General features: G+C 49.6%; 2 protein-coding genes across 2 annotated transcripts; one reads left to right on the top strand and one right to left on the bottom strand.

Annotated features, from left to right (window-relative positions):
• Window positions 1-5,215: 5,215 nt before the first annotated feature.
• On the bottom strand, window positions 5,216-6,562 carry LOC135828031 (uncharacterized). The gene has a single exon (XM_065340466.1). It carries the CDS (start codon window positions 6,560-6,562, stop codon window positions 5,216-5,218), a length of 1,347 nt encoding a protein of 448 aa, XP_065196538.1.
• Window positions 6,563-10,290: 3,728 nt separating this feature from the next.
• LOC135828852 (serine-rich adhesin for platelets-like) lies at window positions 10,291-25,800 on the top strand. Its single transcript, XM_065341281.1, has 5 exons — window positions 10,291-17,057; window positions 17,902-18,612; window positions 20,965-21,170; window positions 23,631-23,728; window positions 24,864-25,800. The coding sequence occupies exons 1-5, from the start codon at window positions 10,428-10,430 to the stop codon at window positions 25,232-25,234; spliced, it is 8,016 nt and encodes a 2,671-aa protein (XP_065197353.1). The 5' UTR covers window positions 10,291-10,427; the 3' UTR covers window positions 25,235-25,800.
• Window positions 25,801-26,307: the final 507 nt, after the last annotated feature.

The following is a 26,307-nucleotide window of genomic DNA, read 5'->3' on the forward strand; positions in this document are numbered from 1 at the left end:
TACTGGCGCACCATGCTGGAAGATGCTGCCGAGGGCAATTTGCGTACAGATAGGTTAAAGAGCACAGGTCCGAGGGTGGATCCCTGAGGAACTCCCCTGTGAGCTTCGTACAGTTCACCTCTGGACGTACGTGTTACCACTCGCTGCCGCCTGCCTCGTAGGTAGCTCGCAAACCATTGCAGGGCGCTATCTCCGACGCCGATCTCAAAAGGATTCGGGTTTAGTTCGCACAAATATCAAATCTTCGAACAAACTTGATAGATCTCGATAAAATTCCGGAAACTCACACAAATTCGGTCGGGATAACCAAGCGAAACTTCCAAAAACTCACGTCATGAACTTACGTGCGGGACAGGCAACTCACGTAAAACACGTCAAATTTTACGTGAGTTTTTTCTCTTTTTAGAGAGGTTCTGCTATACGTGAAACGTAGAGAAATCACGTAGAGAGCAGGTGTCTGGGTTAGAGTCTACGGCTTCGCGTGTTTTGGCTCCAGATTTCTACGCGGAGATCGGGTTCTCTACGTTGTGGCACACGCAGAGAAAATGCGTACGGATTTGCTGGGTATCGATCAACTGCATGCAGAAAACGGCCAAATATGGAAGGGGAAATTCCCAGTACACATTCCACGTGACTTCTCTAGGTGAAACCAAGAGTACGTGGGGGGGGGGGGGGGTTATGTACTCTTGGCAAGAGTACATAACCCCCCCCCCCCCCACGTACTCTTGGTTTCACCTAGAGAAGTCACGTGGAATGTGTACTGGGAATTTCCCCTTCCATATTTGGCCGTTTTCTGCATGCAGTTGATCGATACCCAGCAAATCCGTACGCATTTTCTCTGCGTGTGCCACAACGTAGAGAACCCGATCTCCGCGTAGAAATCTGGAGCCAAAACACGCGAAGCCGTAGACTCTAACCCAGACACCTGCAGTCTTGGTGAAACGTAGAGCAGAACAGCATTTCTTTACGTAAAGCGGGATTCACGGAAGCTTTTTTGCGATGCGACACGCGATGCGACGCGATCTGCGATGGATGCGTGCGATGCGAACTCGCGAAATACCATTCACAGAAGAAGTCAGCGATGCGACAAAGTTTTGCTGATTTGGGTACGTCACCATGATATTTGCGCGGTTTGACACAACTTGTGAAAAATTATAGGCAACTCTTGCACCTTTGTACAACTTTGCTGTAGAAAAGGTCAAAATCGTACACCAAATCGCTTGTCGCATCGCATCGCATCGCAAAAGTTGAGCCAAGCTCAACTTCTGCGATGGCCTGCGATGGCCCAGTTGCGGCAGTTGCGTGGGGTGCGACATGGCTGCGATTTGGGGTTTTCCCGGTTTCGCGTCTGTCGCATCGCGTGTCGCATCGCAAAAAAGCTTCTGTGAATCCCGCTTTACGGGAACGCGAAGAAAGTTCGCGTGATTCTTTGCGTCGCGTTCCCAACACGTAGAGCAGAACCTCCCTTTTGACCTAAAAGTTCACGGACGTAAGACTTTTACGTGAAACTTAACCTCTCTAGTATTGTGTTATTAGCCGAGTATCAGGGCAATACCGGCCGATATCTGCCCGAACGGCGTCAGCCGTGAGGGCAGATATCGTAGCCGGTATTGCCCGTACTACGAGGCTAATAACACATTTATTACATGCATACATCCCGAATTTGATGTACTCAACAACGTACACTGCCTTCACACGTGGAATTCGGGATCAGTACTCGAAAAACTACGAGGCACATGTATCCAACTGGAATTACATGCGCACGTACTTCCCATGTTAGTTGATCCAATCACCGTACACTGTCATTCATATTGGCAAGAGTACATAACCTCCCAAGAGTACCCCCCGTGATATCAAGAGTACATGCCCCCCCCCCCCCCCCTCCCTCCCTCCCTTGGTGATACATGTATCCGTATTCTGATAAGTTTGTATGCGACATTAGAGAGGTTCCGGGGTACGATTTTCCGTGCCAAAATCCGTGTGGGCGCTACGGATTTTTTCCAGGCGTGCTCCATACGATTTTTCGGCACGGAGAATCCGTGTGGACTGGCTTTCACACGAACCATGTTTCGTATGGAGATTTTCCGTCATCGGGTGCAGAAAGATTTTTCGCGTACAAATTTGGTACAAGAAACATGGATTTTCCGCGGGAAGTTTTGATTTCGGTAAAAATTTTCAAAATAAAAAGGCATAGCGCGGGAATGTGACGTGTTTGGGATCGTAACCTAGGCAAAGACGGCAAACTCATAAGTTCCGTACTCCGGAACATTTCACTGCTCGAAAACGACGTATAAAAAATCCGTAGCGCCTCTACGGATTTTGACACGAAAAATCGTACTCCGGAACCTCCCTATTCATCACCGGCACCGTAGGCCAAACACCATTATAGCAATAAAAACTGCTTTATGGCAGTTTTCTAAAAAAAAGTTATTGTGTTCTAGTCCATGGACCCCGTCTAAAAAGTAAGAAATTAACGAAATGGGATAGCCGAAAATTAAAATTTCACACAAAACCTCACAATAATCACACACAGGATGAAAAGCGAGAAGACCTTTTACCCTCGTGGTCCTCTTTCCTATTCATGCATGTTGGTGCAGTACTCCTACAAGTCACCCTTGAAGTGTCAGACCAAGATGGACTCAGGTCAGACTAAACAAGTGTTGAAAGCAGTATTTTTTTAACTAAGATCCTCAAGTGTTGTGATTATTGTGAGGTTTTGTGTGAAATTTTAATTTTCGGCTATCCCATTTCGTTAATTTCTTACTTTTTAGACGGGGTCCATGGACTAGAACACAATAACTTTTTTTTAGAAAACTGCCATAAAGCAGTTTTTATTGCTATAATTTCTTTTGTTTTTTTAGCTAAGGATATTATTATATAATAATTGTGTCACCAATGGAATGCCCTAAACGATGGCCTACATGTAGCGCCTCTACACGTGCATCATATCAAATTCAAAACCGTATTATACGCATTGATGTGCAAGCATTTTCTTGCAGAAAATGGCACTACACTGTATATTCATGTTCTTCTGCAGGGGAATCATATGGGTAGTGCAGTGGCGGTGATACTTTTTTATACGCAGGTCATTCTGTGAATGTTGCTGTGGCCGAATTTCATGTCATAAATTGTCTTGGTCTTTCAGAAAATTCAGATGTCCACACCCTAAATCACATTTACTTGAGAATTGTAACCAGGTGCGTGCCGCAGATGTTTTGTTGATTCTGTGTTTATAATTGTAGTCATGGGGTGTCGTGATAAGGTCATCCGGCATCATATTGTACTGAAATCGTAATCCTGTTGATGTCGATACAACTTTTGGAAGTAGTTCAATGACTTCAAAGTGTTACAAGTCCACGATTGTCTAAAACAACACAGCAAAGTAGGAACAATAAACATGTATTAAAATGTAAACAAATACATTGTTGAGTCCAACACCTCGTTCCAACAACTACACTGATCCTGAGTATATACATGTAAGGTGCAAGGATATAATGGTTGGAGGTACTGAGAGATAAACAAGGCACTCCATAATAATAAAATGTTACACGACTTCGGGGGAGTATGAATGATATCCAGTCAAACCTCTTTAGGACGAACATCAAGGGACCGATGGTATTTTTTCTGTGAGTTTGAACTCTATTTTATAACGAGTGAATACAATTATTTCTCCAATAGAGACACGAATAGATTTCTTCTACAGCGAAAGATTCTAAGCCAGACCAAACCATTGACTCGTCTTGTATGAAACAAATGAGTCACTGAACCTTTCTTTAGCAACATGACGGCAACTGAAACAACAACAGAAAATACGATACATGTACAGCACATTCTTGCAGGTACTACAAACAGATTGCAGATCGTAATTCTTGCTCTTGCCGGCACGCAACTTTATTTGGGGCAGTGCAATCTCGCCGCTACTCACAAATCAAACAGCCCTGACTCGAGTAAACAAATCCAATTGTACGAGATTTTCACGAGACGAGACTGCACCCATTGGCTTGTTTCGTATGAAGCAAACAAGTCACTGAATGCATGAACCTCTCCATATAAACGGAGATTTTCCCTGATATGCGAATTTATTTTGCATACTCGGCCAATGCGTCCTTGAACCATTCCCTCCAGATTGGGAACTGCCAACGATGCTATGCCACTGCAAAATTCAGATTCTATCCTATGATCGGAGCACGGAATGCCGGAAGCAGTCGTGACCAGTGCCTTACTTGTAACGTACCAATGTACAATGAACATGAGTATTTCGACAACACATCTTAGCCTCAACAGCAACATAAGCCTTACCGTCAAGAAGGTGAATTCGCGTTCTTCGCACTGTTGGCAAGGGCAAAGAGATACGAATGGATCTAAATCCGAATAAAATCAGCACACGTTTCCGTAAATGAAAGGGTGAGCATAAGCAAATGAATCGAAGGAAACTGGTCACCTCAGAGATCACCTGTCATTGAGTATTCCGTAAAAGAAGACCTCGACAGCAGAAAAGCTAAATTTAGAAAAGAGATCCTGTCAGCTTTTCAATTATTTATTGTATTCCACCTAAAATCAGCACACTTTTCGTAAATGAAAGAGTCAAAACAAGCAAATGAATCAAAGGGAACTGGTGAACTCACCTGTCGTTGAGTAATATTCCTTGAAAGGAGGTCTCAGCGGAGCCGAAGCGAAATAAGCCAGGACACGAAATATCCGAAACAGCTCATGCAAGAAACAGTTCCAAAGAAGGTAGGGCCTCGCGCATGCACATCCGAAAACGGACTGCACTGCAACACGTACACAATGTCTGCCGTGCACGTGCACAGCACGCGGCTACCACGCGTTGGTAGATCTTTTATACCGAGCACCTTACGTAGAATCTTACGTAGCCTAAGTGAAATACCGAGCACCTTACGTAGAAACTTACGTAGCATAGCGATGTCGTTTTTTCTGCCATGTGAACACAATAATAGAAAAGCTGACAGGATCGCTTTTCTAAATGCATGCACCACAAACATGAGACTGGCCATGTGTACTCACTCGCTTGCCTCAGCTCACACTTCTACTTGTAGTTCAAATTACAACAAACACATCGAAGCTTTTTATTTCTTCACAAAGTTGATTGTGCAGTTGTTGAAAGTGCACGTCTTGAAAGCTGAAGGCATTGCTGCAGGCATTTCCTGGTGGCATTCGAGTTCATCCAGCTCTTTCTGGGACGCCTGAGACAGGATCAGATCAAGATCATCATCCCCGTCATCATCCTGGATGGAAGGAGTGGCTTGGCGTGCTCGCTTAGCCGGAGGCGTTGAAGATGCAATGGATGCTGATGATGATGCTCGCTTTGCACATGAACGTTGACCCAGTAGTGCTGCTGCGTGTAGCTTGTCCTCTTCAGATGGCTGGTCATATCATAAGACGCAAGACTGGCGCTGGATCTGTGCTTCGAAATGCCCATAACAGTGGACGGTGCTAGACCCTGTCGAAGAAGCTCAGTGATGCAGCTGGCTCTCACCGAGTGGTTCGTGTACTTTACGGTTAGTCCAGCGGCTTCTGATATTTGAGTCATCATGGACCCGAGGGTGTTCTTGCCCAGGGGCTTGCCATTGTACCACGTATCTCTCTGACGGGTTGCTGCTGACACTTGCTGGAACAATCTTGTTTTCTCTCCTGTGCCCTTCGTTAGCTTGGAGATATACAAGTTGAACGCACTCACTTGAAAGCTGTCCACGATCCTACCATCGGACACTTCGTCAGCGGAGGTAAGGGAACCCTGGTGATTTTTTTCTTTGTGGGCAGTGGTCATCCGGATGTAGGTTGTTGTGCAGTCAGACTTGACAGTTTCGAAGTCCTCTATGCACAGACTTGATTGGCTTTCCCGACCTCTCATACAGAAATGCTTGGTCACAACAAACCAAATGAATCTCGAAAGCCTAAGCGGATCATTGGTGGAGTCTGTGAAGTACTTGTCCAATCTTGTGTTGTCTTCTTCACTGATGGGGGGCTTGTGACTGACCGCTTTCAGGTCACCGTCAGATTTCAGCTTCTTGATGTAGGCAGCAAACACTCTGTTGCACTCTACGAACTCGATGCCGGTTATGATGTTGATGTTACGCTTGTGATTGTTTAGCTCTCGTTGGATAGCGTTTCTAAACGACACTAAGCTTGACTTCGCATAAGGGGCGCCTTTCTGTGTTTTGAGCGAAACATACGCAAACTTCAAAATGCTAGCTAGATGTGAAGCGGAAACTGACTTCAGATCACACTGTTTCTTCTCTGCCACAAGATAGTCACTAAACACTTTCAGCCAATTCTTCGTTGAATTCTTTGTGTTTTTGTTTTCCTGTTCCCACAGCATCTTCTCAACATCTTGCTCGCTCACTCGCACAAATCGTGAGTTGACAGCTCGTTCACGGACACCATGTTCTGTCTCAACTCGAACGACGCTGGTAGCTTGAACTTGGTTGATTGGTTCACCGTCCAAGTCAGCTAGCATCTTGGTCAGGACATCCGGGTGTACGTCCAATATTTGAGACACATCGTCAGGAAGGTCAGACAGAAGTCCTTCTTCCTCAGCCATCGTCAGTGCTCCTTCACACCACAAGTAACAATGAAACCTTTTTGGTGGTGTGGTTTGCTTTGTTGGTATGTGCAGTGGTGAAGTGGTGCAGAAGTGAAAGGACCCGGGGTGCGGGGGGGGGGGGGGGTGGGTGGGTGCGGAAGTGTACGCGTGTACGATTTGTATGTGTATGTGTACAGTGCGTATGGGGTCAAATGCCGGGCAATATCGTGTAATATTGGACCGCCTGAGCGGGCTTGTATGGAGAATTATTGCCCGCTCTATCTGGTCGCTGATTGGCTGTAGACCTGGAAACGGTCACCTGACATGTAATAAGGTTCATGACTTCTTCAAAGACAAAGCAGCGGCGCAAGAAAATGCACGGAAATCAGGCAGCAAAGCGAGCTAAAAAAATCAATTTTCCATTTTCTCTCTGAAATTTGGACAGATTTTGATCCGGTTTCTTTTAAAGGGGAAGTTAAGGCAAAAATTAAAATTTCACCAGTTGTAGTCTTCGGGATGCTGAGTCGAATGGTCTTGGTCCGAGGAAGCTGAGACGCTCCCTTCCTACTTGAATCCCAATCGAACTCGCGCACTTCCACCGAAACTGGGTGACTGCGCCCTACTAGATGGGGATTTGTATGCAAAATGTCACTAAAAGCGCCATTTCGTTCTTATAAAAGCACGGATGACCGCGATTGGCCCATATGTTGTAGTCTTTTGGACGCTGCGTCGACTGGTTTTGGTCCGAAAAGGCTGCGATGCAGCGTTCCTCCTTTATTCCCAATCGAACATGGTTGAACAAGCGGTCACGTGCTCCTGCGTACGCCAGTCACCTGGTCACCAATGGTCACCGTGCCTGCAGCCTGTGCAGGGTACAACTTACTAGCCTGTTTGACCTTTTTTGGGTGCAGTCCTGTCACTCGAGTTGAACCTTGGTGTGAAAGTTGTCGCTTGCTGGCGCGGTGACCAGGTGATTTGGGCACCCAGGAGCACGTGACCGGTTGTTCAACCATGTTCGATTGGGAATAAAGGAGGAACGCTGCATCGCAGCCTTTTCGGACCAAAACCAGTCGACTCAGCGTCCAAAAGACTACAACATATGGACCAATCGCGGTCATTCGTGCTTTTATAAGAACGAAATGGCGCTTTTAGTGACATTTTGCATACAAATCCCCATCTAGTAGGGCGCAGTCACCCAGTTTCGGTGGAAGTGCGCGAGTTCGATTGGGATTCAAGTAGGAACCCGAAGTGGAAGACTACAACTGGTGAAATTTTAATTTTTGCCTTAACTTCCCCTTTAAAAGGAGCAGCAAGCAAGCGTGCATTCACTCAGAAAAAATTGCCTTGTATTTGTACACAGTCGTATGATGGGAGCATGTAATAACAGTGCACACGTATAGGGAATGGACTGTAGTCTTTTCTGCTTCTTCTTTTTTTACTGCAAGCAAACACAGCAAGTACAGCTACAAGCAAGACTGCATGCCAAGAGCTAGAGAGTCGAGTAACAGCAAGGGAACGAAACGAGGTGAAGTACAACGAGCAGTCACCCTCAGCCTGTCCACCATGGTCATGATCGGAAAGTCAGAGTGCTCCATTTTGACTCTGAGTGTGTGATGAGCACATACATGTGGATCTTTTCACGAGCATAGATCTTTTCACGAGAGCCTCGTGGAACTACATTGTACTTTTGTTGGGGTTCTTCCGCTGGTCGTGGACACTGACCAGAAAGAGTGCTCAGCCAAGCCAGAGCGGAGGCGCGCTCAATCCCCATGGCATAGGGGCCAGGCATAGGTGACAATATACAGTCAACATGACTGTGAACAACGACGCTCGTTCAGGAATGAAAAAAAGTGTCGCTATGGCCGGGCTACAGTAGTTGTCGTTATACGCGAGATTGAAAGTACATTAGACTGTAGTCTAATAGTCGACAAGCTACCAAGGCACCAGGTTTGAAGTCTGAAGGCGCAGTGAAGGCTGTGCCGTTATTCGCGATTGACTTGTTGTACTTGTAAGTTGTAGACTGTTGTTCAAGAGAAGTAAAAAGAGGTCGATGATCGACCTGCGCCTGGCCTAGTCTAGCGCCTGCAGCTCATGCTCAGCCTCCACTCGTCCTAGCGCCAGCAGCTCAGCCTCCACTACATCGTAGCACTCTCCACGACTCCACTACGGCACTAGCACTCTCCAGTGGCAGCGCCAGTGCCAGTGGCAGCGCCCAGCTGGAGGCTGGGGATTCCCCCAACGCAGGACTCAGTCCCCCCACATGCACACAACAGTCAACAGCCCGGCCCGGCCTCCAAAAGAATCGTCACAGTCAGTCACCGTCAACATGGTCAATGCCAATGGTGTAAATCTACCCAACTCCAAAGACTGCATGCGCAATGCCATGGCATGGGTCAAGACTCGTACTCAACTCTAATATTAGTAATAATATGATCTAGTCTTGCCTTTTTTAGTCTTGGTGTACTCGTACCATGGCCGGTGTAGACTCTACATACGGTACACCATGGTACACGTGATATCGGTACTACATGTAGTCTACAATCATCATGTACTACAGTCAGTAGTAGATCTACTGCTGTGGAGGCAAAAGAAAAAGCGAGGTGACCGTTCAGACTTCGGCCTCCAACTCTCCAACTCTCCAAGGCTCCAGTACAGCAGCGCTATTCTCAGTGCGCTGTGGTAACCACTTCTGAAGTTCTGTCACCTCAAAGCGCTGGATAGCCCTTCTTTATGTTCACAGCCATTCTCTGCAATAAATGGTGTCCAGGGATTATGGTTCAAGGCAAGAAAAAACCCCAGTCCAAATCAAGGGAGGCAGGTTGTCCAGGGGACTCGAGCCTCCAGGTTGTCATGTAAGAGTTATTGCATTATTGTACAATGTACATGTACTTGATGTAGTGTACGTGTACATGGTGTACGTGTAGGTCTACATGGTTGACTTCAGATCTACATGACGTCATGACATGACTGTACAATAATGATTGTAATTTGTAGTGTACATGTACCACGCATGTTCTGCCTTCAGCCTAGTTCAGGCTTTTTCTTTCAGCCTCCACTGCTAGCTCCAGGACGTCGACGGTCGGAGTTCGAGTGTTGGAGGCTCGTTGTCGATCACACCCGGATACTAGTATATACCATGCCATGGATTTCATGGATATGGCCTGGACAAAACTGGACTGATGCCGTGATGGAGGTGATGGAGTGATGGCATGTGCTGCTCAATGAAATCCAGTCACAGCGTCACTCAAGTACGCGCAGGGCGTTGCGCAGCCCTAGACCTGCGAACACTGGTCTTCGAAATGATGCAAGGCGCTAACTCGAGTGACGGGACTGGATTTCATTGAGCAGCACTGATGACAGTCTGTACAATGTCAATGAGCCTCCAACTTTTCAAAGTCCAAGGCTCCACTTGCACTGCACTGGAGCCTCCAGTGGAGTGGAGTGGAGTGGAACCTCCACTCCACTCCACTGGAGGCTGATCCCCAGGTCCAGGATCATCGATACAACGGACTGTCACTGTCAGTAGATCTACGCATAGCCAGTACAATCATGTACTGGCAGTCGTCAGTAAAGAGTACTAAAGTCAAGACGTCGATGCACAGTGTAAGTCAGAGAGTGTGTTAGTGTTAGTACTGTTACTGCCCTTCAACGAACACTTCAGCATACACTGATACAGTACATGTATGATCATAGCCAGTTCAGGGTCGTGAAATCCTGAATGACCTGATGCGCGAGGAGAACAGCAGCCGCAATGATCGTCAAAGTATTTTCATGATTCTCTTTCATTCCTTTTTTTGACATCTTCTTCCGCTGTTTTTTCCCGTCTCTCCGAAGTCCAATTGGCACTAGGGCCTGTATTAATTCGTATTATCCCCGACCAGCAATGGCATCAGGCACCAAAGGTAGCGCGGGTGATGATGGCGACTTCGATTCGGATACCGAGGAAATTCGGATGTTCCCAGACCAGCGGATCGTGAAAGAAGTTAGCGTCGATTCTCAAAATTTGCTTGGCAGTGGTGCTTTCTGTAGTGTTTACGCTGGTTGGGTTGGTTTGGCGGAAGGGAATGGTGGTGAAAATGCGGAGCAGCCGGAATCTACCGCTAATGACAATGCAGACGAGGAGGCAGCCTCCATCAACTTGAGTCGTAAACTGGTACGTGCCCCGCGCAGCGTTGCTGTGAAGCGCGGCCATCCGATATTCCTCATACCTGACGTTCACGGACATCGGCCGTTCGTCAAGTCGCTGTCGTTTGCGCTGCAGCACTGGAGCAGTCTGCCGCCCCATCCCTCGCTGATCCACTACTACGGTGTATCGGACGTGACCGGTGACGCAGCAGGCGCGGACAACCCTCCAGGTTTGGTGGTGGAGCGCATGGGCATGTCCCTGTACGAAGCCGTGCAAAGCTCTGGCAGCGTAGCATGGACAGTGCTGGTGGACGTTGCACATGACGTTGCATATGCACTCAGTCACATGCACTCCAATGCCTACGTACACCGAGCAGTGACAAACCGCTGTGTGCTGTTCACGGAGGACCCACGCGACGATCAGCCTGTGGCCAAATTGGGTGGGCACGTGGAGCAGCGAACGTTTCACCACCGACTTTCACGGATTGCCCGTCGGCTGAAGCGTTACCCGAGCTCGTTTGGATTCGCCGCACCAGAGACCGTTGACCCGCCGCTCCGCGGTGGCGGTGGGGCACGTCAAAAGGCCGGTAGCTTGCCCACACATGTAGATGCGCCGTCTGACGTGTACTCGTTAGGCGCCGTGCTGCTGAGTGCGTCGTTGGCACAGGAACCGTCTTTCATCGGCGAGCTGTTTCTATGGCGACCGGGCAGCACCGGGTGTGACATGTGGGCGGACGAGCAGCACAGAAACCGGCAAGGGCAGCTGAAACAGCTCGAGGAGCAGTGCCCCAGCGCTGCGTTCGTTCAGCTTGTACGCCAGTGCCTGGAGCGCAAGGAGAAAGCACGGCCGGCGGCCGCGGATCTCGTCACGAAACTTCAGGAGATCCGACTCGGCGAGCAGTACCGAGCAAGCGGAGGAACGCGGTATCCCAAGCCGCCGTCACCAATTGTTGTCGATGATGACCAGGACCCACGTCGTGAGATTGTGGACGATTGTGCTGCCAGTACATTGGAACATGACAGCGATGGTGCCCAGGACGTCCCCACCGATGCGAGTCAATCCGTGACGCAAGAAAATTCAGAGCCTGTAGAGGCCGACTCTCTCGTTGGCAGCACACAGGATAGCGATGGGTCTCCGGGCGTCGGAGGCGCGCTTGAGGAGCCATCCGGGGCTGATCGTACTGGCGGTGTCACAGAGGATAGCGCACAGGAGGAGGGGGTTGCCACGGCGGCAAATTCTGTCACGCAGCCGTCGCCGACTGTGGAAACTGTGCATAGCATGCCTGAAGAACGTGATGATTTTTCTGCCGAAGATTGCCCAGCAGCACAGGAAAACCTGCCTCGGCAACAGGAGATAAGAGAACGACAGCAGAGCAACGAGGTGGTGACAGAAGTGCCGGAACTGGCCGACTCGGCTGCCGAGAGCTCCGAACCAGAGCATAGACATTCCAAGACGCCCAACGGCAAGGAACCCTCGGACAGCGTCGATGTTGACATTCCCGCACGTTCAGCAGGACAGAGCGGTGGACAGATCGACCAAGAGTTTGAAGCAAGGGGATCGCCTGAAGGCTCCACCGATTCGCAGGAAACCGCTGCCGGCTCAATGAGTTCAGACACTCAACAAGAAGGAGAGCATGAGGGTGACATGACTGGATACATTGACCAGGAGTCTGTAGAGCAGTCGCCGACTGATGCGCCAGCTAGTGAGGTGCCTTTAAGCAAGCCGGGCACTGCCGTACTCCAAAGCACACCTGCGGACGAAGCAATCCCTGGCTCGTGTACTGTTTCCCATGCGCAGAGCTCACCGGAAACTCCGACGACAATGGCTAGCGAGAACATTGGTGCAGAATCATTGCATGCCTCGATTTCAAACGAGGATGAGCAAGCGGCAAAAAAGCCGGAGGATCAACCAGCCTCGGGTATAACATTAGACCAGTCCGTGGCGATAAATAACAGTACGTGCATGGATAACACCGCACCCAACAACAGCTGTGCGTCCGAATCTCGCAATTCGGATAACGCTAGCGAAGTGCCGGCGACTAATCCTCGCCTGTTTCCGAGCTCTTGGTTTCAGCCGACCGTCAGCCGGGACGATGTTACAAAGGTACAGGATCAGCTGTTGCTGGCTCGTTCTCTGGCCAGGACGATGCGCGATGATATGAACAACATGCTAGGGAAAACAAGAGCACCCATCCAAGTGCCACAGATGCTGCAGCAGATCACTGTCACTCCCCTAGTTCCGGCATTCACGGAAGAAAACGCGGACGGTGGCTGCGAGCGGACTTTGCCGCTGAGCACGGACACCAGAGAAGCAGCAAAGGGTGAAACTGGAGAAGAAAGTTCGGCCGTTCCACAGGCTGCCGATGAGGATGGCCTGGACTCGTTCCCAACCCTGATGTCGTCGCAAGCCGTGGAGGTTGTCACACGAAATGCATTCACCCTGTCTGCTTCTGAAACATCTACTGACGTACATGAATGTGACCCAGCGCCAGACGGTGATTCCATCGACGGACGTGCTGTCGCCAGTAAGGATCATGTTTCTCCTGCAATCAACAATGATCATGCCGCTACTGACGGTGCTGTAGCTATGACCAAAACCGACGGAACTGATAACACCAATGCCAATGGTTACTCCACTGATACTGCCGCTACAAAAGGTGCTGTTGATGATGCTACGACCGCTAGTGATGCTACTTCAGCAAGTGATGCTAATAACGCGGGAGGTGTTATTTCAGTGGACACTAGTATCGCCGGAAGTGGTGCTGCTGATGACAGTGCCCCTGAAGACGTTGCTCATTCCACCGGCACCGGTGCCAGTGGAGATGTTTCCGACATTTACTATGCCGCTACTGGTAATACTAGTGATGCTGCTGCCAGCGCTGCTGGTGCTTCTAACAATGATGCTGCTAGGACGTGTGCTGCTGCAAATGGTGCCGGTGCAGACTTTGCCAATGCGGATAATGCCAGTGACAATGGTGCCGACGCTGATGGTGCTGCTGCTGCCTATCATGCTACTGCGAATGCTGTCGCTACAGGTGCTGCTGCTGCCGACAGTGCTGCTGCCGACAGTGCTGCTGCCACCACTGAGGGTGCTGCTGGTGTCAATGCTAATGGTGCCACGGCTGCCAAAGCTGCTAGTATGGATGATGTCTCTACAGGTGATTCTGCTGCTGACTGTGCTGCTGCGGTCAATAATGATGGTGCTGCTACTGCCGACAATGATGATGGTGCTGCTGCTGCTGCTGCTGCTGCCAGTGACGATGCTAGTACGGACAAGATCGCTACAGGTGGTTCTGCTGCCGCCCCCGGTGCTGCTGCCAACGCTGCTGGTGATGCTGGTGACGATGCTACTATTGACGATGTTGCCACCCGTGACGCTGCCTCAACTGGTGTCGCTGCAGACGTTGCCGCCACGGAAGATACCGAAGGCGATAATGCCGTTGCCGGTGACGCTTCTGCAAAGGATGACCTTACGAAAAATGTCGATGCTGACGATACGGCTGTGAATGGTGCCGCTGCAGACGTTGCCTCTGTGGTTGGCACTGGCGGTGATAGTAGCTTTGCCGATGATGCTTCCGCCGAAGGTACCCCTACCAACAGTACCGATGCCGACGATAATTCTGCCAAAGGTGCCGCTGAAGACCCTATCTGCGCCGGTGGTGCCAAAGCCGATAGTGCCATCACCGATGATGCCGACGACAAATATACTATTACTGATTATGCCAATGCCGGCGATAGCGCTACAAACAGTGCCTCTGCAAGAATTTTGTCTGCCGACGATGCAGAAGCTGATGGTGCCGAAGTCAACAGTGCCACTACCGATGGGGCCGATGGCAAAGGTGCTCCTAGCAACGTTGTCGATACCGACGACACTGCTACCGACGGAGCCAGTGCTGATGGTGAGGATGCCAGTAGTAGCGGTGCCGCTGACAAGGGAGTTGCTGCTGCCGCCAATGGTGCCGTCAGCATCGTTGGCGATGCCGATGGTACAACTACTGCTTCTGAGAGCATCAACGCCGATTGTGCCACCATCGACGATACTACTGGCAACGCTGCCAGTGCGGACATTGCCTCTGCAGCCAGTGCCACTGCCAATATTGGCGGTGGCGGGGGAGCCAGTGCTGATGGTGCTAAAACCGACAGTATTACTGATGATACTACCGTCGCAAGTGAAGCCAACGAAAGCGATTCCAATGCCAATGGTGATGCTGCTCACAATGGTGTCAGTGCTGATGGCATCAACGCTGATGGTGTAGTGGCCAGCGGTGTCATAGCAGCTGTTGCCTCCGCTAGCAGTCCAGCTGTCGATTTTGCCGATACTGGTGATGCCAGCGCTGATGGGGTTGCCGCTGAAAATGCCACTAATGAGAATGCCGGCAACGAAACTGCTGCTAGCAATGGTTCCAATGCTGATGTTGCCGGTACTGCGGGCACAGCAGCAGACGGTGTTGTGGGAGGTGCTGCCTCTGCCGACGGTGACTCTGCAGATGGTGGAGCTCCTGACGATATCTGCACGGGTTATTCCTCTGCTGATGCTGTGAGTGGCGTTCAAGCCCTTACCAAGACCTCAACAGAGTCTACAGATGATGTAGCTACTACAGATGGGGCAAGGAACAAGGAAGCTCCTACCGACGAAACGGTTACTACCAATGATACGGTTGCTACTAACGGGGTAGCGGATTCCGTTCAAGTAGTCACTACCGTCAAAGAAGCTGATACAGACGAGGCAGTTGCACCCAACAAGGTTTTGGCTACCGATGGAACAGGTGACACTGATGAAGCAGTTCCCACTGACAAAGCAAGTACCGCCGACGAAGCAGCTACTACCGACGAGGCAGTGGGCACCAATGATGGAGTTGCTACCAGCAAGACAGCTACAACTGATGAGGTAGCTTCTGCCGAGGAAGCAGCTACTGCTAAGGAGGCAGCGGCTACAAACAAGGCTGCAGCTGCTAAAGACGAGGCAATTGCTCTTGACGGGGAAGTTGCTGCCAACAAGACATATGCTACGACCGGGAAAACTCCCAGTGCTGAAAGAATGGTTAGAGGTGAGGCTGAACACAATTCAGCCACCGGGGCTTCCAATGCTGATGAGAAAACCACTTCGAGGCAAGGCACAAGTGATACAGCTATCGCTACCGATGCACCTGCTGCTTGTTTTGATGCGGCTGCCCTAGAAAACAAACTCGCTGCGGGGCAGGCAGTAACAACCAGAACTACCAATGCATGTGCGACAGGAGGTGAGGGTAGCACTGCTGAAGAAGCAGTCACCAGCAACGGATCGCTGACCACCGATGGGGCCGCCACCATTGAGGAAGCTGTTGCTACTATCGAATCTCCCACTGGTGACAAGGCTATGCCAACCAGCGTGGCCGACATTACAGATGAGACTGGCTCTAACCGTGTGGCTGACACTACTGCTGAGTCTGTCACAAGCGACCAGACGGCTAATGCCAATGGCACTACTGCTAGCGATTTGGCTGTGAAGGCCAATGAGGCGAGTGCCATGAATGGGGCTGATGAGACTGCTGCTGCGGATCCATCTGCCAGTACAGGTGAGGCTGCTGCTGACGGAAATTCGTCCGCAAACAGAGCTCTGCAGGCTGCTACAGACACAGGCGCTGCTTCCACCGCCGCCGAGGAAGTTACCCCTGTATATCAGGCTGCCACTGTGGACCACGCTGCAGGAACTGGGAATTCCCCTGCCAACGGAGCTGTGCTGGGTGCTGACCTTACTGATGTGGGTACAGGTGATGCCGCCACCACCGATAATGCTAACACAGCTCACGAGTCTTCACCAATCACTCAGGTCACAATAATGACCACTGAGCTTTCAGTGACGACGACTGACTCCACAGCAAACATCAAGATTGCAAATACGGACCAGACTGATGCTGCTATAGAGGTCACTGCCACCATGAGTGAAACTGTCGCTGTCGAATACACCGCAAGGAACGATGATGCTCCCACTACCGATGATGCGCCGGTTATCATCGAGCAGGGGAAAGGCGCCGTGGCAAATGGCAAACCTAGCGACGACCAGTCTACTGCCGGTGAGGACGCCAGTGGCAGGCCAAGTGGTGATTGGCCTATTGCTGATGACAACGCCTCCAGCAGCAAGGCATCGGTGAAGTCTGAGCGACAGTCACCGCAGCTCTCGAGCAGCCGCTATTCCGGCGCACAGCCGGGTGCACTCGCTCACCCAGTCACTCCCAGCACTGCATTGCCAGAGAGCAGCAGAACTCCTGCCGGCACCGAAGCGCCCAACGCTTCTGGTGTGGATGAACTGCACAGGCTGTCGCTGCTGGAGAAGAACCTCAGTGCCACACTGGATAACCTGTCTAATCGTGTTGACAGGATGCAAGCCAAACTCAACGACCACTCACAGGTAAGACATACAGTAAAACCTGAAACTAAAGACCACCTGTAACTAAAGACCACCTGTAACTAAAGACCACCTGTAACTAAAGACCACCTGTAACTAAAGACCACCGCGACTAGCGACCAGCCTGGTCCTACAGACCACTTCGTCAGACACGGACGGACGATCTTACATTCAGATATGGTGGTTCTGTGCAAACCTCTAACTAAAGACCACCTGCCACTAAAGACCGCTTTCTCTGGCCCCAAGGGCCGGTGGTTAGTCACAGGTTTCACTGTACGTGCAGGATTATATGCACAGCAGTGGCAACTGAAATCCAGCGGCTGATTTTTGTGCTCGAAAACAGAACCGATTCCAGCGGTCTCTACTTGGTAGTGTACACGCCGGTGCTGGGCTGTGGCAGTGTGAGCGCACCGAGGCGGGGTTGGATTTCAGTTGCCATCACTTTACTAGCGAGATGTATTCTACCGTGGGCTTGTAATTTGGACGCACTGTATTTTACCGGTTTGAGTGGACTCCCAATACTCGGGACACCGCGTGTAAGAAATAGTTTGATCGCAAGCTATGACCATGCTGTTTCAATGCAATCACAATGCATGGTAGTGAAAAGATGTGAATATCTAAATGATAGCATTATCTCCCAAGATCACGGAGCAAATCTTGATTAAAGTTTGTTTGTGCGTGTGTGTAGAGGGGATGGGGTGTATGTGTATGTACGTGTGCGTATGCGTGTTGGATTGCTGGTTGGTGAGTTACTTGTTGCTACCCTCGGTATAAATATATTAACTTGTTGTCGGCTAAACAGCTTGTTCTGTGTGCATATGTATTGCCATGCTTCTCATTTCTACAGAGCACATGGAACAGGGGTGAACCACTGCCGTGCGTTGCCGGACAGCCTAGCTACGCGTGCACTTGGCAAGGGCGTATCTACGTAGCGAGTGGCACGGCAGGCTGCCCGGTGCTGTTCAAGAGTGACGTGGACGACGCCTTGCCGTCGAGATGGATCCAGTGCATGCTGCCCGCATGTATCCATGCCGTGCTGGGATTGGCGGCGACCGAAACACACCTTGTACTGCTGGCTCACATGGACGATACGCTGGCAGAGCAGTATCTCCAGCCCTTTCCACATCTCTTTGTTACCGACACTGTATGCGAGATCCACAAGTATGAAGCTGCATCAGGTTCAATGAACAGTTCGCCTCCATTGGATACGTCAGCGGGTCATCACTCCACCATCGATTCTCAATCACCTAAGTCATCTCCCTGCGCAGCGGGAGAGCAGAGAGATGAGCGCCAACATCCTGACAGGGAGGAACAAGCTAACAGCGTGATCACAGAGGATCCGGCCAACGACTGTGCCGAGCGGACATCTCGTGGAAGTTGGGTCTTCGAGACTGTCGTGCCGTGGCAGATTTACGACTCTGCGCTGACGGTGCGTGATGAGACGGTGATCATGGCTGGCGGATGGGATGGACGCAAGACCGTCGGTCTGCTTGTTGCGTACCGCTTGACAGACCACAGATGGATTATCTCAAGCCACGTAGCGCATCAAGGAGAAAAGGTGAGTCAGGACAGCCGGAAGCAGTTTTCAATTGGTCCAGTCGTACCATAGTCTTCCACACTTTGTGTATAATATGTGTATGTTTGTATAGTATGGGGACATATACCCTACTTAGCTGTAAACCTGTGTTGGTCGCCACAAAGTTGGTTCAGTGCTAACCTGACCGGTTCCGGTGGGTCTGTGAGTGCCTTGACGTATGGAAGTTCCGAGGACAGAGAAACCTGTCTAAGGCGACCGCTCAAGGGACCTTCAAAACGTGGTCCTCGTGTACAGGTGGTCTCCTTATCCAGGGTCATTCGACTGCAAATAGCATCCATTAGTCGTTGTTTCAGTGGTCATTTTGGACAGGTGATCGCCTTATCGGAGTGGTCGCCTTGACAGGTTTTACCAAGAGTAGATAAACAAGAGTGTACAACTCTGAGATGGGCTGGCCCGCGGCGGAATTTTTTGTTGGCGGAATGTTTTTGACGACGCACGCGCTGCGAGTCTTTTGGAAAGCTTTGCCTCGTGCAATTGGCCGGGCTTTACATTACAAGGTCGGTGCCCAGCACGTGCTTTCACACTGATCTGCGGCAAAATGCGCGTTTTTCTGAAAAAAAGGTGACGTCAACAAAAAATTCCGCCGGGGTATCTGCAGATTGTGCAGAAGTGATCCGGAGTTGCACAATCTTCTTTATCTGCCTTGGTTTTACTGTACAGCGCCGGAGAAAGTATCATGTTACTATACGGCTGCATTGCATGTGGTGCTTGCAAAGGATTTGTGTGCCGGTGCAGGGCGTTGAGACTTCCAGAAAGATTGGCTTACAGTGTGTGTGTGTGTGTGTGTGTGTGTGTGTGTGTGTGTGTGTGTGTTTGTGTGTTTGTGTGTGCACGCGTGCATGTGCGTGTGTACGTGTGTGTTTGTGTGTGTGTTTTCAAGACCATAATCCTTTCAACATGGGATCGCGTGTTACCCTTGGTGTTCTATTTGATGTTTTGCTCTTTAAATAAAAGAGATCTGAGTCGCGCTGATAGAGTGCTCACCGCACAGATGACTAGAGCTCTATCGCACCAGTCACAGAGCAGTGTAGATTGACAACACTGCACCAACACAAGTCAGGAGGTAGCCATTGTAGAGGCTTCGTCTTCAAGCTCTGCTCTTCGCTGTACTGCATGCATGCATGCGCTTACTCAGGGGTGTAGCTGGTCTGCCTTTTAGAGGGGGTACACGGCCGCATGTGTATAGGATGGCTGGTACATATTCATGATGTGCATTATGCATGCTGAACTCGGTCGAAACCTTTGGAGGGTGCACGTGCCCTCCGTGCCGCATGCGGGCTACTCGCCTGCGTATACTATACATGTGTAATACATCACTACAGGCATCTCGTAGGCTATGCTCTGTAACTCTTGTGTGTATTTGAGGATTAACGTATGCAAGTGTTACACTGCCCGAAGAGTGAGCAATGCTCGTATAGGACAGTGCTTTCCATGTACACTCATACCTTGGTTATCCGGACCCCAAAGTTACAGGCACTTCGGTCTACCGGGCACACTTTGGGCGAGTTTCAGTGGAAATATTACTACTCTTTTGTCACTTCTTGTGGAAGTAGTGACGTCACATGCCATATCTATGGCCTTTCGTCATCAAAATGTATGTGATTCGGAGTTGCGGGCAGTGCCCAGTCTGAGGTATGAGTGTAGTAAAGACTAAGGAAGCTGTGTCGTAACTCAGATTTTCAGGGTAATTCACGGTTCTCAGGCAACCGAGCGAAGTTTCCTTGATTCACAATCCGAGATTGTTTTCCCATGGAGAGGCGTTGTGGCTGCCTGAATCTAAGGCTACTGCACTACCAGGGTTGTGTGTCTGTTGATATTTTAATGTCAGTGTAATACGGATAGTAGCAGTGGTGAGGCTTCCTGCAGCTTCATTCACAGGAAGTGGTTTTAGAGGCAGGCCCACTCTTTGCCATTCAGCCTGCAACACTATCGAACTCGCTTATCAATCAGTTATTACAATGTTTCGGCAAAATTTCCCTCATGAGGTATGCAATGGTATAACAAGTAGTATGAGGAGGCAGTATACTGAGTCAATTATTGAGACCATGTTGATACTCTAACTTCAGACATGTTAGGTGCTCATATTTTCGGTATGAGGGCAAAAGGTCAGGATAGGTGAACAGCAATTTTGGTTACAGAGAAACAGTTCCCTATTGGATTGTATGTGTTAGTGTTTGATCGGTGTATTGAAATTTTAGGTATGAAACAGATGCACCGAAAGTACCGAATTCGAAATACACCAAAAATTTGTGAAATTACAGTAACTCGTAACTCTTCATACCGGTAATGTTGTTATCTTCTGCCGTTCTGCAGACCACCGGGGACGATGAGTCAGAGTGGTGCTCACTGGTTGACTTCTCTCACGTCACTGGCGTCAGGAACCTGCCGTTAGCAGTGGCTGGAGCGTGTCCAGTATGGGTCGACGACGCGTTGCTGCTGTTTGGAGGATTCACGGCAAAGCTGCGTGTTCAGCAGAGCAACTTTGACGTAGTGCGTGTCACCTTTCACGAGCCCAGCAGGTATGAGTGCGAATCATCTAGAAATATTCACTGAGTTCATTCATCTGCCACTCAGTTACACACAAGCATTCACTATCAACTCGTAAGCCAAAACCTTCATTGGCCTTTGATGACCACAGGCGAATGATGTGAATGTTACATTTAGCTGCATGCAAGGCTGAGCAATTTAAAAGCACTACCTTGTTGCTAAGCCTGCTCTGAACGCAGCGTTTAGGAGCACAGCCCACTGCTGCAGACGCACACAGTGACACACACCCACCCACACACACAGTGACACACACAAACACACACACGCCCACACCCACTAGGGGTGAAACGATTAGTTCGAATATTGGAGTATTCGTTCGAAAATTTCAAACGAGCGAGTATTCGAAATTTTGCACTCGATCGTTTTGTTTTTTTTAGTATTGGCGTTCTATTTTTCAAAAAACTGGGCGTAAAAGAGGCGGTTGAAAGAGGCGGTTGAAAGTGCAGCAAAAGGTCTAGAGTAGTACACTGTATTTCTAAGGTCAATATGAAACATTGAATGCAGTGCAGTGAGACTAGTTACTAGCCATGTCATGGATCTGCAAGCACGGTATCTGGTGCAGAGTTGCAAGTGCGGAGTACGGGTGCGGTGTAACACGCGTGACCAATACATTGAAAGTGATTCACGCTGCAGCTGTGTAAGTTACTAGCGTGCCAACGCTACACCTTCCTTCTTTAAACACAATCACGTCCTCGTGATTAGAGTACGAGTAGCAGAATAGGAAGTGACGAACACTGATAGAAGATCATGGAGATGCGCAGACTAGACTGGTCGAGTTTAGATTAGTTGATAGCCGGACTCCGGCAATCGACTGAGATTAGTAGACACTGGCGGCATGCATGATCGCGTCGGAATAACCTTGACGATAGGAGATAGGCAGAATGGATAACTTGCATATACAGGTATGTATTCGTGAACAGCCTCAGTTGATATCCGGACACAATGAGGACAACTGACATTGAAGTACTGGCTGAAGCCCAGCAGCAGATCATAGGACTAAGAGGTTGTACGAATATGGAACATTTTAGTAGATAGCGAATCATTACTGGTAGAGCCTCAACCGGAATATGGCAAAATAATATCGGAAATGATAACGTTTGGAGTAGACAGAAGAAATGAACTGATAAAATCATAAAGTAGCAGCACACCAGGTTCACACGATCTCACGGGGTCAAAAGGGGAAAGAACCGTCCTCCAAATAGGACGTGAAAACCACAGCACTCTTGCTGCACAACCCTGGGACAACCTGCCAGCACATTAGCAGTTCAAAACCGAACTGAATACATTATAAGGGGCATTGTCACACACATCGTCCCAGGTTAGCTAGATAGACCGTGGCTCACCATGATCGGACGCCTACCTAACTAAACTGGATTCACACACTCGCATAAAGGAAGACTGAAGAGAACAGGAAGACTGAAGGAAGACAGGAATTAAAATGCCATATCGGGAATTAGCTTACGTTGGACATGGAGCTTGATCGGTAGAGACGCTGTCCGTCATCATTTCGGGCTAGGGGGAGACGTGGCGGGCGAAGGAGTAGCGACGACTGACGCATCAGGTTGGGCCATGCTGGTACCGGTTACACCAATAAAACAATTTACCACTGCCATCCATTCTGTAGCGCCGCTGCCATCAATGCAATACAGATACTAGGTGGGTTCGAATCTAGCAATTATAAAATTGAACCACCACTGCCACCAATTATGTAGCGGGCCGCAGTCCCTCTCGACTACAGTTCTGGCCAGAAGAAACCCAACCTCATTAATATCGTGGTGCCGCGTTCGAGTACACAGCACAATATGACTGTGTATTGCTACAGTACAGTCGGGTGCGGAAGAACGGCCAGGCTAGAATTTCACCAATATTATTAGGGGGGGGGGGGGGGGGGGGGCTGGATTTTTGCAGATAAGAATGGGAAGCGTAATGTACACTATAATGTACACTCAGACGTATAACTCTGCATACATGTACATGTAAGACTGTACCATCGAATAAGAATGAAACCGCTGTGTTCGCTAAAGATAAGAACGGGCTATACTAGAACCCTGACACCCCCACCCCCTAGTTCTTCGGCGCCCAACAGTACTGTAGGACTGTGTAGCGCCCGGTGCTATTTGAATCACAATTTTGTATTTCTCTCGCCAGTACCACAGTTACAAGACACAGTAAAACCTTTTACTAAAGACCACCGTGACTAGCGACCAGCCAGGTTCTACAGACCACTTGGCCAGGCACGGACGGTCTCACACTCACATATATTATGATTGTACGTTGCATACCTCTAACTAAGGACCACCTGCCACTAAAGACCACTTTCTTTGGCCCGAAAGGGGTGGTCGTTAGTCACAGTTTTTAATGTATGTGGTATGGGCGTACCACTGTCTTGGTCAAACGTTTACCATTGTCCTCTGTCTGGTCTGGTCTTGCAGGTCTGATGCTCAACCTGACCAGTTGGACACGGCGACCGACAGGACTTGCGAGGAAAATCAGCCAGCGTCGGCAACCCCGACCGAGTGCTGGAGTTCCGGTAGGTAGCGGTAGCATGTTGTTGACTGCTGTCATTAACTCAGATTAGCCGTGGTGCTGCCCAAACAAAGTCCAATTGTGCCGGTCAACTCACCCCAAGCGCTACGTAGCATTGGGGCCAGTGAAACCTAAACTTCTGACTGGGTAGAGTACCATCTTGGTCATTTGAAATACAAGTATAATTCACCCTTTGCGTGAGACTCGCTTAGCCCGAGTTTCCCATACAGTACATACACTTGACTTAGTGGAGTGCGGGCATGAGATCAGCAACGCACTATGCCTGTCTGTTCAGGTGTTGTTGACTCTGCCATCTCGGATAACGTATTTCCCCGATTATAAGTCGCAATTGATTACAAGTCGCAGCCCATTCTCACGTCCGAACCAATGCATTCACATAAGTAAGAAGTCACACTCGATTCTTTGCCCTTGAAGTTTAGTGTAAAAAGGTGCGACTTACAATCGGGGAAATACGGTGGTACTGCTGTGCTTTGGCATCATCGGTACTTTGGTGAGCCATTGTGTTGTTCTGCTGCAATCTCGTACGGCGCACCGGGCTGAGCACGGTAGTATGACTGGGCAGGCTGTCTCGTTTCTCTTTCTCAGCCTGTAGCTAAAGTTGGCCTATTCTTCTGAACTCTTTAACATGTGTTTGTGTGTGTGTGAGAGAGAGAGAGAGAGAGAGTGTGTGTGTGTGTGTGTGTGTGTGTGTGTGTGTGTTACTTTCGGAGAATCGTGAAATGTCACGTCAGAATATCTTCTAACATCAAGTTGGAACGTGAGCTGCAGTCAACTCACATCGAATGCAACGTTTGAACGCTATTTTCAACGCAAACTTTGGCGCTTCACCCAAAGCTACATCGAATATAACCTCTCCAGTGTATATGTGTGTGGAGGTGGGGATTTAATCTTATGGCTACATATCTGTGTGCCTTCGGGATCCTAGAAGGCTGTCGTGGAGCTCTTCAAACTGTTCTTTCCAAACCTTTTTTTATGAATCTAGCTTTAGTAATGTGCTGTTAAATGTTGAAGCCGTCGCATCCAGGAAAGGCGACTACCGGTATCTCTCCGTCTCCTAAACTTCGATACGTCCAATACGTCAGCCCCGAGTGTCTGTGTCTCTTTCCCGTTTGCTGCAGAACGATTCGCCGCTCTTTCGCCAACGCCAACTGCTCTATGCTCCGCTGTGTATCAAGACAATCAACTGATGACCGTTGGTGGAGTGCAGGTCGTCACTCAGAAGAAATCCTCGCGGCCGCGCAAGGGGAGATCAGAGGCCAAGAAGTGCGCGCGCATGGCCATCACGTCGAGAAGCGCGTTCAGCCTTCTATCCCGAGACGTGTGCGTGATGGGCCAGGCAGCGGCTCAGTGGGCGATGAACCCTCCCTTGACCATTGCCAGGCGCCGGCCAGCTGTTGTTTACCACGCAGGCCACTACGTGTGTATCGGCGGCAGCAGGGGCAATGGCCAGTATGAGAACAGCGTCGAGTTCCTCCCCTTGCCGGTGTAATGCCTATGGGAGGTATGCATCGAAGATGGTCGTCACCTGTTTGCGGGGCAAATTACCCCATTTTTGGCAGGTACAACCCATTCCAGTACATTTATGTGTATAACCGTACAAAGCTGATGACCTGTTATGCAGAGCTGGTATTATAGGTGTGTACGGTTGTAGTATACTTGCCCCGCCACACCGAACGGCGGGAAATGGATGCATACATCCCATTTGATGTGCTCAGCTAGCGTCCGTCGTCGACCGTGGATTGAAGCACAGTGTGTCGGCCATCGCTTTTCACCATTGCTACTCAAACGTAACCCGTGTGTGCATTAGTGCTGTTGACATGCCGCTGGGCTTCAGGACACTTGCACCCTGCTTGCGCCCTGAATTCAGTAAACGTCACGGGCTTCTATTTTCCTGATGCCTTTGTTTGGATAATCTAAACAAGCGGGCTCAGACTTTCGAAGAACTCTGCATGACTGTGGAAGGAAAGCCGTTGCATACAGTTTGCTTTGAGACCGTGTATCCATCACCTTGAGTGTTGAACCGTTGATCCATTTTACATTAATTTGTACATGTCACATTACGTGGACTTGGTGTGTGTGTGTGTGTGTGTGTGTGTGTGTGTGTGTGTGTGTGTGTGTGTGTGTGTGTGTGTGTGTGTGTGTGTGTGTGTGTGTGTGTGTGTGTGTGTGTGTGTGTGTGAGTGTGCGTGTAGCTGTGTGGTGTAGACCAGGCTGAATAGTGGCGGTCAGTTCTACAGCCTTGCAAGCTGTTGAATGGTGCAATCCCAGCACAAGCTGCTATGGCTTCTGCTGTAGCATCGCTATCATCGCCTCCGGCGATGGGCGTCCAATGGTCCAATGGTGTGTGTGTGTTTGTGTGTGTGTGTGTGTGTTGTGTGCGTGCGTGCGCGCCAGCTAGTCCGGTTCGTGGGTACACATAAGCCCCCTTTACTTTAACGTTGGGTCTGTTGCCAAGGCAACAGGCTCGGCTGCTTCAAGGTGTATTGTTGTAAATCACCACCACTCCCTGCTCAATGCACAGTGTTTCGGGGAATTCACCCCTCATCAGTTGAGTTTGAGTAG

The sequence above is a fragment of the Sycon ciliatum genome, chromosome 12, assembly GCF_964019385.1.
Source record: "Sycon ciliatum chromosome 12, ocSycCili1.1, whole genome shotgun sequence".
NCBI classification, from domain to species: Eukaryota; Metazoa; Porifera; class Calcarea; order Leucosolenida; family Sycettidae; genus Sycon; species Sycon ciliatum.

What these genes read in the sequence shown, in the direction of transcription:
- LOC135828031 (XM_065340466.1), bottom strand. Translation starts at nt 6,562, where the DNA reads ATGGCTGAGGAAGAAGGACTTCTGTCTGACCTTCCTGACGATGTGTCT.
- LOC135828852 (XM_065341281.1), top strand. Translation starts at nt 10,428, where the DNA reads ATGGCATCAGGCACCAAAGGTAGCGCGGGTGATGATGGCGACTTCGAT. An exon ending in TAGCGCATCAAGGAGAAAAG is followed by an intron (nt 18,613 to 20,964) that starts GTGAGTCAGGAC and finishes GCCGTTCTGCAG; the next exon opens with ACCACCGGGGACGATGAGTC. An exon ending in ACCTTTCACGAGCCCAGCAG is followed by an intron (nt 21,171 to 23,630) that starts GTATGAGTGCGA and finishes CTGGTCTTGCAG; the next exon opens with GTCTGATGCTCAACCTGACC.